This window comes from Lepisma saccharinum, chromosome 14, assembly GCF_977018435.1.
Source record: "Lepisma saccharinum chromosome 14, izLepSacc3.1, whole genome shotgun sequence".
Taxonomy (NCBI): domain Eukaryota; kingdom Metazoa; phylum Arthropoda; class Insecta; order Zygentoma; family Lepismatidae; genus Lepisma; species Lepisma saccharinum.
The window spans coordinates 30,202,528-30,216,695 of NC_139242.1; the positions used below are offsets into that span (position 1 = coordinate 30,202,528).

At 36.3% G+C, this 14,168-nt stretch overlaps 1 protein-coding gene across 7 annotated transcripts in view; it reads left to right on the forward strand.

Moving 5' to 3' along the window:
* Positions 1–13,554, forward strand: part of Eph (Eph receptor tyrosine kinase) — a 359,408-nt gene extending 345,854 nt beyond the window's left edge. For 5 of the 7 annotated variants that reach the window (XM_083135333.1, XM_083135336.1, XM_083135340.1 and 2 more), the window contains one exon: positions 9,379–13,553. In XM_083135333.1, the coding sequence (XP_082991459.1) occupies positions 9,379–9,646 (268 nt within the window). In that variant the 3' untranslated portion in view covers positions 9,647–13,553. Of the gene's footprint in view, positions 1–9; positions 117–9,378 lie in introns of all 7 variants that reach the window. The other 2 variants (XM_083135339.1, XM_083135337.1) reach the window with 2 other exon arrangements.
* The last annotated feature ends 614 nt before the right edge of the window (positions 13,555–14,168 follow it).

Here is a 14,168-nt window from a genome sequence, read left to right on the forward strand (position 1 = left end):
TACCTACAGGAGACCTCCACCTCAAAATCCTTATTATGCTCCTGTTGTGGTAAAGCCGCAGTGGGTCACTTTTAACCAACTCGGATAAGGGAATTCGTGGCAAGTGTTGGGACAAGGTGAGACGGAATACCAAACTGCTTGAGGTTTATGACTCTCTCTTGCTTTCTTTTTTTTTTTTAGTTTCTTGCTTTGCATGTTAGATTTTTTCAGAAACTACTATTTCTTGTTATTAGGCACCATTTCTATGGTTCTTATGAATATGAGGATGAGATGTAGATATATATCCCCCCCCCCCCAGATCATGTCAAAATCCTTATAAAATATTTAATTATGACAGCAGAATGTCTATACTATCACATTGCTGAAAGTCACTTTTCACTTTTTTAGCTTTACTGAATACTTTATTACTCCTCCTTCAAGAAATGTCTTTCTTTTCTTCATCTAACTTATTAAATATGATGTACATAGTAGCACAAGTGACTTGGAACCAGCTGAAATAAATTAATTAGTAAAAAAATATATTTCGATTCCCCCTCCCACCCTGCCTCATATAAACTTCCGTTTACATATATTTAAGAAAAATGTTGAATTTTATATTATTCAAAGAAAACTTACACCCCAAAAACTTTTGATGGCACACACTTGAATGTACTTCACATTTTTTTGCTAAATAGCATATGGTAATATCTTAGACCAGGATTCAAGTGTTTTAAAATATCTTGAACGAAGTCTGCAGTTGTCACAGTGTTTATTTTGTTACCACAAACTTGCATTTTCCCCCAAGGGATGCATTGGAAATGTGTTGCAAAAAAAGATGCATATTTGTGACATTGATACAGCAAAATAATTAAGTAAATCAAATGCTTCAAAGTAAAATATTTCATTTTTATTAATTGAATCGCACAGTATAAGCAATAAACACTACATAAATCCATTATGTATGCTTGTAGAATTCCTTGAATTACCAAACAAACGGAAAAATATGGTTGTAAACAGCTGAGAAACTTGCCCTTACTAAGGGCACTTGTTTTCTTAGTACAGTGGCTACATTCCCAAATTTGTTATTTCTTCTTGTTCCCTGAAAAACATAAAACCAAAACCCCAATGTAATTGATAGTAATTTCCCCTACTATCTTGTTTTAGAGTTGCTATCCTCACTTCAGATTAAACTAAATGGTGCCTATGCAGGAATGTTATAATTGGTTGTAGGCAAATCTCCAGTAAAGATTTCACTAATGATTCAACAACTAATGCTTGTACCTGCATGAAGATCCTTTCCTTTGCATTTTGTGCTTAATTTACTCAATGCTCATGTTAGTAACTTCAATAGTGGCTTGAACCAGTTTCTGCTCATGTATAACATTCTGTAAGCTTTAAAAGTAGATTGTATGAACTAATGTTCTTTGACAAGGGGGCGGAGAAATGGCAAAGTTCTTTACAGATAAAAAAGAACTGTCCAATTGCTTTTCCAGCACTCCATAGAGAGTTAGGTATATTTAAATACAAAAATGTACGTAAATGGCAGCCCTGAAAGGTTGGATATGTTGTGCACTATTGAACAAATTGTAATGGTTTAAAAGTTTAGCACATGAATATACTACATGTTAAAGTTTAATATAAGGTGTTTTTTACTGGAAATGTGAACTGCCACATGTCATTTTTGTGGTGTGTATGACATCAGTAAACAATTGTTGTGATTATATTTCTTTTGAGTAAGTATTATGGTCAATAACTGAACTTGTAAAGTTTTCTTTCTTCACTGTTAGGTTATGAATATCGCAACATGGGAGAGTGTGAATTTACCCATTACATACCACTTACAGTGAAATTATATTTTTACCTGTATCACAGATTACATATTATAGGCAGATGTTGAACTGAGTGAGAATATCGCTGTGCTGACCTGATGCTGGGAATTGCTCTCCCCAAGAAGTTCAAAATAATCTGAATAATAATAAAAAATATCTTGCTATAACTCGTACTTATAATAATCGACAAGAGATGGCACTGCTAAATTTCAAACCTGCGGAGGAATAAGCCTGATGCCACAAGAGCCAGTGCCCTGGATGAATGGATGTTTGCAAAGAAACTTTCACACTCTGTGCTTTGGCTTTGAAAACTGATCCATCTAGGGCACTGGCCCTGGTGACTTCAGTCATACCCCTCCATAGGCCTGAAATTTGGCAGTGCCATCTCTTGTCGATTATTATAAGTATATCATCATCATCCTTCCCTGTTTCCTGCCTCTGGCTGGGTCGGCATAGAAGTCAAGCCTATCCATTTTCTTCTGGTCTTTCACCACTCCTCTCTTTCCACAGTGTTCCAATCTTGTCCTCTTCTCCTAACACTCTCCACTATCTCCTCTTTCCACTATCTTGGTCTTCCCTTTGGCTCTGTTCCCAATCCTTGTGCATTGTAAGCTCTTTCTGCATGCATCCTCTTCATGTGTCCTCACCATCTCATCTCATCTGTGCCTGATCTATTCTGTCCTGAAGCTTCACCACCCCCACTGTCTGTCATATCTCCTCATTCCTTATTCTATTCCTTCTAGTCTTCCCTCACATGCTCCCTAAAAGTTTCATCTCCACTACCTGCATCTTTCTTCTGTCTCTCTCTGTCATTGTCCAAGTCTCTGGTCCATACTTAATTATTGGCACATAGTACGTATGTGTTATATGTTACCTTCTTGTATTTCATAGGTACATCCCTGTTCCATATTAATCTTCGAATGCTTTGATAGAGTCCACCATCCATTTGTCCTCTTACGTTTACCTCCTCATCTATTCTTCCACTTCTCTCAATTATGCTTCCTAGATATTTGAAACTCTCCACTACTCTCAACTCTTCCGTGTCCATCTTTATTCTTGGCACATTTCTGGCTCTGTTTCTTGTTATTAGTTAGCACCTCACTCTTTTCTGCACTGAATTCCATTCCTGCTCTTCTAATTTCTTCATTCCAACTATCAAGCTGTCTATGTACTACTTCTTTCCTGTTTCCCCATGTTACAAAGTCATCAGCGAACATCATCTTTTCCCAACCTCTTCCTTAATTACATCCATTGTAATTGTGAAAAGCAGTGAGGAAAGAGCACTTCCGTATTTTAGTCCATTACTTACACAGAACCACTCTGTTCTTTCCATTGGTATCCTCAGACAGCTCTGGTTGACCTTGTATGTGCTCTGCACTCTACACACCATCTCTTCCTCGACTGCTTTCTCTCTTAGAGCCTTCCAAATCTTTGTTCTGACCATGCTATTGTATGCCTTTTTTATATCTAGGAATGCCATAATGATATCATTTCCATACTCGCAATGCCTTTCCTGTAATTGCCTTATGGTGAATATCTGATTTACTGTTCATCTGCCTCTTCTAAATTCATACTGTTCCTTCCTCATGTTCAGCTCTGTTGCTTCCCTTATTCTTTTCTCTAATATTTTTTCATACACCTTTGCTGAGTGGCACATTAGTGTTATTCCTCTGTAGTTTTTACATTCCTTTCTGTCCCCCTTCTTGAATATGGGAACAATTAGTCCCATTGTCCAATATTTTGGCACTTCTCTCTATTGCCTCACTGTTTTCATTACTCTGTACAGCCACTGCACACCAATCACTCCTGCTCCTAGTATCATTTCCACGGGCATTTCATCTACTCCAGGTGCTCTACCTCTCTTCATTACCTTCAGTGCTTCATCCACTTCTTTCCACGCGAGATTCATTTTATCCTTCCTGTTTTCTTTTTCCTTCCCTTCTTCATGTTCATTTCCTTGTTTCACATTCAGAAATTTCGTGAAATGATTTATCCACATTCTCCTTATTTCTTCATCCTCTTCTGCAACGTTTCCCCTTTCATCCCTCAGCTTGCAGCTGTCTCCTCTATCTCTTCTCCTTTCTCTCACTAATCCATACAATACTTTCTTGTTCCCATCTACACCTTCTTCTAGCACTTTGGCCCATTTTTCCATCCACTTACTTCTTTCCTCCTTTACTACTGTTCTTGCTTCTCTCTTTCTTCTTTTCCATGATAGCAAAAGTGCAAGTGGCGCCTCTCAGCAGATTATTTTGAACTTCTTGCAGAGAGTAATTTCCAGCAAGAAGTCAGCATCTGCCTATAATGCATTTATATGTGCTGGTATCCAGACCTGAGCTACTCAGTTCCAAAGTAGTAGCAGACTGAAAGTTCCTCTATACTCTTGTAGTGATCATAGTAATGCCATGAGTGTGTTCGTTTGCTCAAAATAATGAAAGTGCAGCACAGAGCTCAGTGTAGTGTGGGGACTTCATCAAGACAGACTCTGTTATCCAAGCACAAAAAAACTTTTGAATGAGTTTGTAGACTCTCCATTCGCAAACAGCATTAAGGCTTGGGCTTGATACAACTAGTTTGTGTGCCATGAGGTTGCACATGCTACATGCTACCTCTGCCTGTGACAGTGTTTCTCAACCCATAACGGATCCTGGAATCAATTATACCAGGAGAAAGGTTCTCCTGTAATTTGTCAAGTTTAGTTTGCACAGAAATTTTCTGATTTATTTAATTTTTTTTATGTTCAAAATGAATCATCCCAAAGAAAATATGCACTTACCAACTAATTTAAACCTAATTTTATATTTGTCAATAAGCATAGATGATTATGCCATAATTGATTTATTAATGTTTAATTTTAAGGGTACATACCAATTAATGTATAAAGAATTTTAAGGGTACATACCAATCAATGTATAAAGTTTAAAAAAAATAAAAATAGAAAGATATTTATGAGTAAAATTGTTGGGATGGGGCATCGACTTAAAAAAAAGAATTTATTGGGCTTCGGTCTCACGAAGGTTGAGAACCACTGGTCTAGGGGATGGGTGGTCAGCTGATATAGAACCTTTTTGTCAACATAATGATCATGAAAAGAAATATAAAGTGTCCTCATATGCTTGAAATATGAAAGGCATGGGTATTTTGTACCCCCACTACTCCTCTTTGCAACAAAGTCCACAAAAGTCAGTTAAAATTACTTCCAGACAGTTACATAAGGCACCAATAAAGGTTCATACCAGGGTTGCTCCGAAAGTAATGCCTCAAATTGTTTTCTCATAGCATGTGACAGTGTAGGTGGTTGTTGGTGATACAGCAGTGAAGGCTGAATCATCCTGAAAATATATCTCGTAGTTCGTTGCTGTGCCACAGATGGCAGCAGAGAGGCAGCCCCCAGATGTGAGGTCTGACTTGGATGTCCGTTTGAAGCAACGATGTGTGATTCAATTTCTTCATGTGGAAAAATTTGAAATCCATAGACGCTTGCTGCAGTTTTGTGGAGACCAGACAGTGAGGGCTGGTTGGCACGTTTCAGCAGTGATGAAAGTGAAGTGTAAGAGACCACTTTCTGGACTGCCACCCACAGCTGTCACACAAGAAAATGAGATGCAACTTGATGAGCTTATCTGTTAGATTTGGCGAATAACGATCAGGGAACTTCGCATAAAGCTGAATATTGGTTTCAATGCATTGGAAACCATGTTGAGGAAACTGGAATATCATAAAGTTCGTGCATGGTGGGAAACCTTTATCTTGCAGCATGAAAATGCGAAGCCACACAGGAGTTTGAAGACCAAGGAACACATTGCCAGGCCTCCCCAATGGCGCAGTGATAGTGTTGTCACCTTGTAATCAAGGTGTCCTGGGTTCGATACCCAGTGGAGGCACATAGTGGTTCGGATTCCACTTTAAACTGTAGATCCAGTCTCGATTAGCCTTGCTGTGCATAAAGTGGACTTAAAACACTAAGTCAACCAACTAACCAACACATTGGCAAATTTGGCTGGACTGTCCTTCCACATCCACCATTCAGTCCTGATTTGGCTCCATCAGCTTTCCATCTTTTCTGGCCAATGAAAGATGCATTGTGTGGGCAACACTTCCCAACAGATGATGCCATCATCACAGCTGTGAAACCGAGGACTAATCGGTTGATGGTCATTTTTATGAGCATGGCATACAGGCTCTTGTTCATTGCTGGCAAAAATGTGTAGAGAAAGGTGGTGATTACATAGAAGAATAGTGTCTTGCAGCCGAAATTATGCTTTATTCAATGGTGCATTGTGATCTTTTGTATTTGATGTGGTTTGTCTGGAAAAAAATCATTTGAGGCATTACTTTCGGTACAACCCTCATAGTATTCCATCAGAAGCTTTCGCACTTTTCTATTAGACACAATGTACGAGAACCTGCACATGGTGTGTAAAGATTAAGGTGAACATGTTGCATAGCAGGTCATTGACTATTCATTATTTGAAGATGCTACTGTTAATGCATACAATTATATTGACATGCTAGATTATTTTTCTCCCACAAGTGGCACATTTACAACCAAGCATCACTGTCAGCAAGATGTGCAACTTGATGGTGCAGTGGTCATGATTGAATCTGCATTGATCATGATGGGCATTACGCTGTGGAGGATAGAGTGTACATGTAAAGGTCTAACATTTTAGAACTGAAGAGAGTATCAGAGATTTACAGGATGTCCCTACAGACCAGTGACATTTCCTGGCCCTGATCTTATGTCATTGGCAATCCCAATGTTGCAATATATTTATAAAAAGGGAGATGTGTTCTTCTATCATTCAATTCCCTTTGGGTGTTAACACACACGCCCAAAGAAAACATCAGACATCCTGCAGGCAACTAAAGGAGCCCATGTTAATATACTTCTGAAACACCCTGTAAACATGAAGTAATGTAGAGATCTGTAGATAGACTGACTAGTGGTGAAGCAGAATACAAACGTACAAACATAAAGCATGCACAACTAAAGAACATACCCAGACTTTTTAACTCCAGTTGTGGGAGTCTCAAAGTGCAAAGATCGGTGTTGCCACATACCTGATTTTCTTCCAGTTGTAAATGACATCTTGATGTCAACATGCACCCTTCACTTGCAGTTCAGGAAGGGGCAGAGAATTGGAGACCCTTTCATTTTCCAACTAGTGGCTGTCGTTCTGTTGCTTTGAGGCGTAAGTTTGGCAATACCACAAGAATTTCCAGTCACCATGGGAACTGGATCAACCTGATTGGTTCAATGGTTCATGTGACCCTCCCTGCATTCCGATGCGAAAGGCAAAAATAGAATTTCAAGTTGGTTCTTTGGTTGTACAGGTTTTAGTTTGTTCCAAATTGTTTCTTTAGTACATTTACTGTATGCCTCTTCTGACAAGTTTCCTTTAAGGCTCAGCCAGACCTCTGGCCAATGCCAGGGCGGCTGGTTTCAAATTTTCCTCTCCTTGTGAAAAGCCACTATGATATTCCAGAATCTGAAAAATTACATGTGTTTAGAATTTTTACTTAAATCTTCATGTTGTTTGCTTTTGCTATTGTCTAGATATTATCAATAGTTTAATAGACTTACGTAGTCAATTGTAATTATAATAATAATTCATTATTATTAAGTAATAAGTAGGGCCCAGATTATTATGTAATTACATTTTTTTTTACTTTGTATGTAGCCAAGCAAGAATTACAGATGTTGGTCATTCAAATATGATCGGGACAGATTTTTTTTCAAACAACCTGCCATGCGCAGCAGTTGTGCGTTCTTGGGAGAATAGAGCCACAAACCTGGATAATCAACTCTAAACTGTTGTCATTCACATTATCAATTTATCAGCTTATACATTTCGCAATGCTATTTAACACATTAAAATTTCATTATTTCAAAATAACTTCTTAAAATATAATGATATTGAGAAAAATATTATAGTATAATTACATTTTTTACTGCCAGTAACATAAAAATAGTATGGAAATTAGATATTATATGTATATTAGATGTTTTATTATACAAGGGCAAATCAAAAAGTCTTTGTACCTAATTTTTTTCTAGCTTGTTATAAGTGTTATTACAAAAGTGAGATATACGAGCAATGCAGTAGGCTTTTCTTGGAACGGCCCCATTGTAACTTCTGATTTCTTCCATGACACGGCGCTGTTATCAGTTGACAAAGATGGCCGGAGTGCTCAGGAAGTCCACACCATATGAGCAGCGAAGTGTTATTAGTTTTTCATGGTGCAAAGGACAAACAGCCACAGATATCCACAGGGAAGTGGGAGCCAGTGTATGGGGACAAGTGTTTATCAGTGCAAAGTGTATCATAGGAAGTGCCAAGTTCAGTGGCAATGCCCTTCAGATGAACACATTGATCAGCTTTCACCATTTCATCAACACGGGTAATGTTGTGTCTGATGTCAGCAAGGAACTAGGTCGGCCCAATGACTCATTGTCCTCCACATTTTCCCATCCATTTTCAAACTCCTTGCACCACCACTGCACACTTCGCACTGATAAACACTTGTCTCCATACACTGGCTCAATTTCTCTGTGGCTGTTTGTCCTTTGCACCATAAAAAACTAATAACACTTCGCTGCTCATATGGTGTGGACTTCCTGAGCACTCCGACCATCTTTGCCAACTGATAACAGCGCCGTGCCTTGGAAGAAATTGGAAGTTACAATAGGGCTGTTCCAAGAAAAGCCTACTGGATCACTCGTATATATATTGTAATAACGCTTATAACAAGCTAGAAAAGAAATAGGCACAAAGACTTTTCGCCCTCGTACTTAGATATTTTTACAAATTTCAGCTTTTTTTTCCTACATTCCGTATTTGCTCATGTATCTTGCACATTTTTTCCCAAAATTTATGGCGTCAAAAACTGTAGTGCGTCTCATGCTTGGAATAATTCGGACAGCCAACATGAGGAGGGGAAAAAAAAAACACCGTAAACGTGAATTGGCCATTTCCCATGATTATTCACTTTAGAATGTTTTGTGATACCAAGAAAAGCAGCATCTCCTGTCACATGCGATGTTTATCAGTGGTATTTGTATAGAGAGAAATAACAGAAAATAACTACCTGAACGCTGCAAATTCATAACATAATTTTGAACTTTTTCTTCTACTACAGAATAAACAAAGTTGTTACAGAATTGAAAGCTTTGGAATGCTAAACACAGTGGAGGGAGAGAGGGAGGTGACCTGGGTTGGTGACTCATTATATACACAAGGCAATATTCTCCTCTTGGTCCACATAGCAACACATGACTCCCTGAAGTGAATAGGTATGATGTCATTCGCTCTCGATTGACATCGCAACAGCTTTACGACCTACAACTAAGAAAGCAGTTTCTTGAACCTGAATTGTACTGCGCATTACATGTGAGATATAATTGTTAGCCACTTTTCTCCCATCAAAAACCAGGGTTATGCATGTGTAAATATGGTATTTATGTACATAGTTCGCATGTTTGGCTACATAAATATCCTGTCCCTAATAATAAGTGAATAGTTTGCAAGCAATGTACTGTTTCTTACCAGTATTTCCTCCATTTCAGAACTGTCAACCCACTAGCTCCAGATGCCCCTGATATGACCCAATTCACCTCCGTGGAAGATTGGCTCAACTCCATAAAAATGACTCGGTATCTGGAAAATTTTGAGCAGGCAGGAATAACAAACATGGATGCTGTAGTAAGGCTTACTGTGAAAGAACTAACAGCATTAGGCATCACTTTGGTGGGACATCAGAAAAAGATTATGAACAGTGTACAGGCCATGCGGGCACAGATATCTGCAAATCTTACGGAAGGTTTCCTTGTTTAATAAGAGATTTTTTACATAAGGAACATATTGAGTGAACTACATCTTGGTTTTACAAGAAGTGTGTAGTGATGTATTATATTTTATTTATCGTAACTGCCACTTTTACAGTGACGACATTATTTTTTATTATTATTGGCAATCCAGCTTGGCTCTGCCAATATTTTTTGTGTTTTTTTTTTTTTAAAGTGACGTGCTGTTGTGCCGTATAGAGTGAATTCGGGTGTGACGTCATGGATTTTTTTCTTCCATTGTTCTCAGCAGTATAAGCTCATTCCTGTACTGACTCACAAGTGAAAATATGTGTCTAGTGAGATCTCAAGACATATCAGTGTTCTTATCATTTTTGGTGGACTTAAAAAAAAAAAATCCAGATAGTTGGTAAGTGTTTCGTGTCTGCCAAATGGCACTGAAAAACTTATATTTATGATTTTTCAAAAGGAAAAAGAAAGAAATGAAATTGAAAGAAATATCTTCTGTTGTTCCTCGATGCAGTTTGGGATTATTTCTTGGTATAGGATAAGGTAAGTGTGTTCGTGTATGCGCGCGTGAATGTGAAAAAGAACCACCCTATACCGTAACAGTGTGAAAGGTAACAATTTTTTCTTGCCATCCCGTTTAAACATGTGCGACTACTGCCAGATCCATACAAATTGAAAACAGTGTAATTTTCTCGTTGCCAAAACAGCATATATTTTTTTTCCTTTCTGTCAAAATATTTGGAAAAATGAAGAAAAGAAACAATTTCATCTTGCTCAAAGTGAGTGGTGCATATTTCGCTTCCAAATGTGCTGAATAAATCTTCAAAAACAAAGGACAGCCAGCTATCATAGGAAGTTTCATGTGTGTTACGGACAGCTATTCACTAAATGGAAACGCTAACGCAGGGTTCTGTGTTCCATTGCAAAGGGATCTCTTCTGTTTTTGTTTTGAGAAAAATAATGTGAGTATATTTTATGCCTAAATGTGCATTGTGATATATCTTTCTTTTTTTTAATGTTTGTTTCTGCTGTACATGAGGCTTTTACCTTTTTAACACATCATATCATATACTGTACACTCATCAGATTGAAAATCAGAAATTATTTACTTTTTCACATTTTTTTAAATGAATTTACTGTCATGCCTACAGAAAACATGTACATAATCTCTTTATTATTAAATCATGTTTATAGCAATGTGCAAAGTCTTTGTGTTTTTATGTAAGTGGTTCAGGATGATTTTTATCAATTTGAAGAGTGTACCTGTACTCTTGGGCAACAAACAGATGGCATTTTGTTTCTTCATGTTCCTATCAGGTGTTAGGAGCAACTAGGGTGCTCAACTGTGTGCATATCAATTATTAATACTTTTCCATGAAAAAAGTATACAGATATATATTAACAGCCACTTTTTTGCTAAATGTATATTATGTCCATTCCTATGCTGTTCTGTTGGAATAAATAGAAAAAAAAGTTGCACAGAATTTCCAACTGTTGGTTGCTTAGCGACAGATAACAAGTTGATATACAGTTAACGCAAAATTTTCATGTTGCTTCAGTCATTGTGCCTTTTTTATTTGTTTTTTTTTTTAAAAAAAAATACAAAGGGTAATGAAAAGCTATTTCATGTACCTATTTATGTTATGATGAAATGGCACACAGATGCACATCAACAATAGCAGCGTAAAGAGTATTTGTATATAATAATTGTTCGCTTGTATGTATAAATGTGTGTATGTGTATGTGAAAGCAGAAACGAGAGAGTGGGTGCTATTTTTTATGATAGAGCGATAACAATGAATATTTTTTTTCACTTTACAATAACAGATGGCAAGCATAATGCCCGATGCAGTTCGCTATGCAATGTGGTTATCCAAGTAAGAATGGAAGTTTTTTTAAGTTGTTTCAATACAAATTTGTCATCAGTGTCAATTAAAAATGTAAGGCATTTCTTTTATGGTGAAGTTAGGAAAATGGGAGTGCGAGAGTAGGATTCAACTGCCTTCACTGTATATCAACGTGTCACAAGTTTTCACAATGCTGGAAGTTGATTTAGAAGGAGAAATGATGCAATACGCAATGACTGCAATGTTTTTTTTATGTATGAAATGAATGTGTGAAATGAATTTTTTAAGTTAGATGGTTGATGTAAAAAATAATATGTAATATATTTGTAAAATAATTGGTTTATATTGTGATTAAATTTTTCTATTCCTTTTGTTTCTAGTGTGATAGAGGAAAAATCACTTTTCCATAATACAAGGAGCTTAAAAATGAATTTGTTCACCACAAACCGTGCATATGACTGTTTTGCATTTTGTTGTATTCCAGAGTAACAAAGGCTGTTACTTACTTTGTATTTTTATTACATGCACAGTATCATTCCATTATTTTGGGTATACTATATATTTTTTAAAAAGTCTATGTCAGCTACCACAATATTTTCTTTCATATTTGTTTGTACCTCAGAGGGGAACTCCTTAACACTACGTTACAAGTGTAGATCTAATTGTTTGCATTCAGTGTTTGTTTCAATCATAACAATATGATTCTTCAGTCAATTAACCCTTTCCAGATGAGCGACATGCAAAGCCCATCTTATAAGGAGGAGGATGGTAATAACCTGTTGCTCACTATAGTAATATATTGTGGATGAACGACAGGCTATAAGTGCACAGCATCTTATGTGCACGTATGTTGTAATCACTTCTTTCAAATTCCAACTGTTAGATGTTAAATTTTTATCGTTGCTGAATTTTACTTGTACTTGTGTTGAATTCCCCTTTTGTTTATACTATTGAGAATAGCATTGAATAATTTACATGCACATTTTGGATTTTTTTTTTTTTTTTTTTAAGGATTCTGCTTCGGATTTCACATTTAGTGATGATTTCAATCCCAGGAAGAAGCTTTTTGGTTATTTTTCATTAATTTTTCTATAGTATTGAAAATATGTTTTCAGAAACTTTTACAATGTTTATTTTTTTTTACCTTTGAAAAAAAAATGTCAAGGGGAAAAAATTCATAAATGAGAAAAATTATATAAAATTTAACATACTATTATATATCTGTGGAAAGAGAAAATGTAGAATTCAGGAAAATTTATTAAATAGTAACCCACTTAGCAACATATTTTCTATGATTTTCTGGAAAACAGGAAAAAAAGAAGAAAGAAACTTCTGGGAAAAACTGTATTTTCAGGTCCACCTGGAAGGGGTTAATATACAAAAGTTTCCTCATAAGGCAGTACTCAAATTATCATTTGCTTGTTAGACGTGCATTTACTTCCAAAATATGTCAATACGTAATATGATTTTCATTCACTGTGTTGGCTGTGGAATAAGCCATAAATATAATAAATTTGGGCATTTTGAAATATAAATATGCACTGAATGCAAGAAGATATAAATTACACTAGAAATTTTAAAATTCTGTGTTGATTAATATTACTGTGTTTCCTAGTCATCGTTTTTTTACCCCAGCATAATTTTTATCCCCATTTATCCTTTACATGTCTTCATAGTGTACAGACATTCTGGTAACTGTTACATTACAATGTAATGGTTTCCAGTGATTTCCATCCATCATGTAAAAAAAACAAAAATCAGGTGGCTGAATGGTGACAAAGAATGAAACAAATACTAATGAAAAATTCTGTAAGAATAATTGCAAGAGACTGATTTTTTTCTCTCCTTATAAAAAAAAATGAACTTAGAAAATTCTCCTGTCACCAGGAAAGAAGATTTTAAACTCCAAACTGTTCTGTAATTGTCATTTGATGCAAATTCCTCTTTGTACATTCTTAGTATGGCACAGTTCTGTCGAACTTGCCATAAGTATTGTGTGTGCATTCTTGTACAGACAAATGTGTTACTAAAAATAAAGCATTAATATACTATATTATTTTTATTTTTTTTCTAATTGTGCTCCCTGTTCTATTTGTATACATTTCATAATCTAGCAACAGATGTAAGATTTTTAATTTATGTAACTTTTCTGCCTTTTTAGGTTATTCATGATGATGATGATGATGATGTACAAATTAGCATCCTTAGATGCAATGGTCTCTTCCATTGCATCGGCAAATAGTGATCTTCCATTGCATCGGCAAATAGTGATGAATGCCGGTGATGCAGAGCTTATCCTTCTGTAGAAACAACCAAATACCAAGGAGAGTTTATTCTCTTCTATGGTTCTACCTACTCCCTTGGCTTTTTAAATATCTTTTTCTGATCTAATTGCATACATCTTTGCTCGTAATCCAATAAATTCCTTAATAATATCATTACTTTTTCATCTTTTAGTTTGCCAGGCACTTTTTTGTTGTGGGAAGGAATATCAAAACTAAAGTTCAAATCACAAACCCTGAGACCTTCTGTAAACAAAACCACGTGCATACAGAAAGCATTGCAAACTCATAGAAGTCAAATAATCCACACAAAAATCCAGCGTTGTTACAGGATTCATTACATAAGGTAAAACAATGGCCAATTGTAGTATGGGATACGCTGCCGCAAATGACGTCTCACTTTAAACCCAATGCT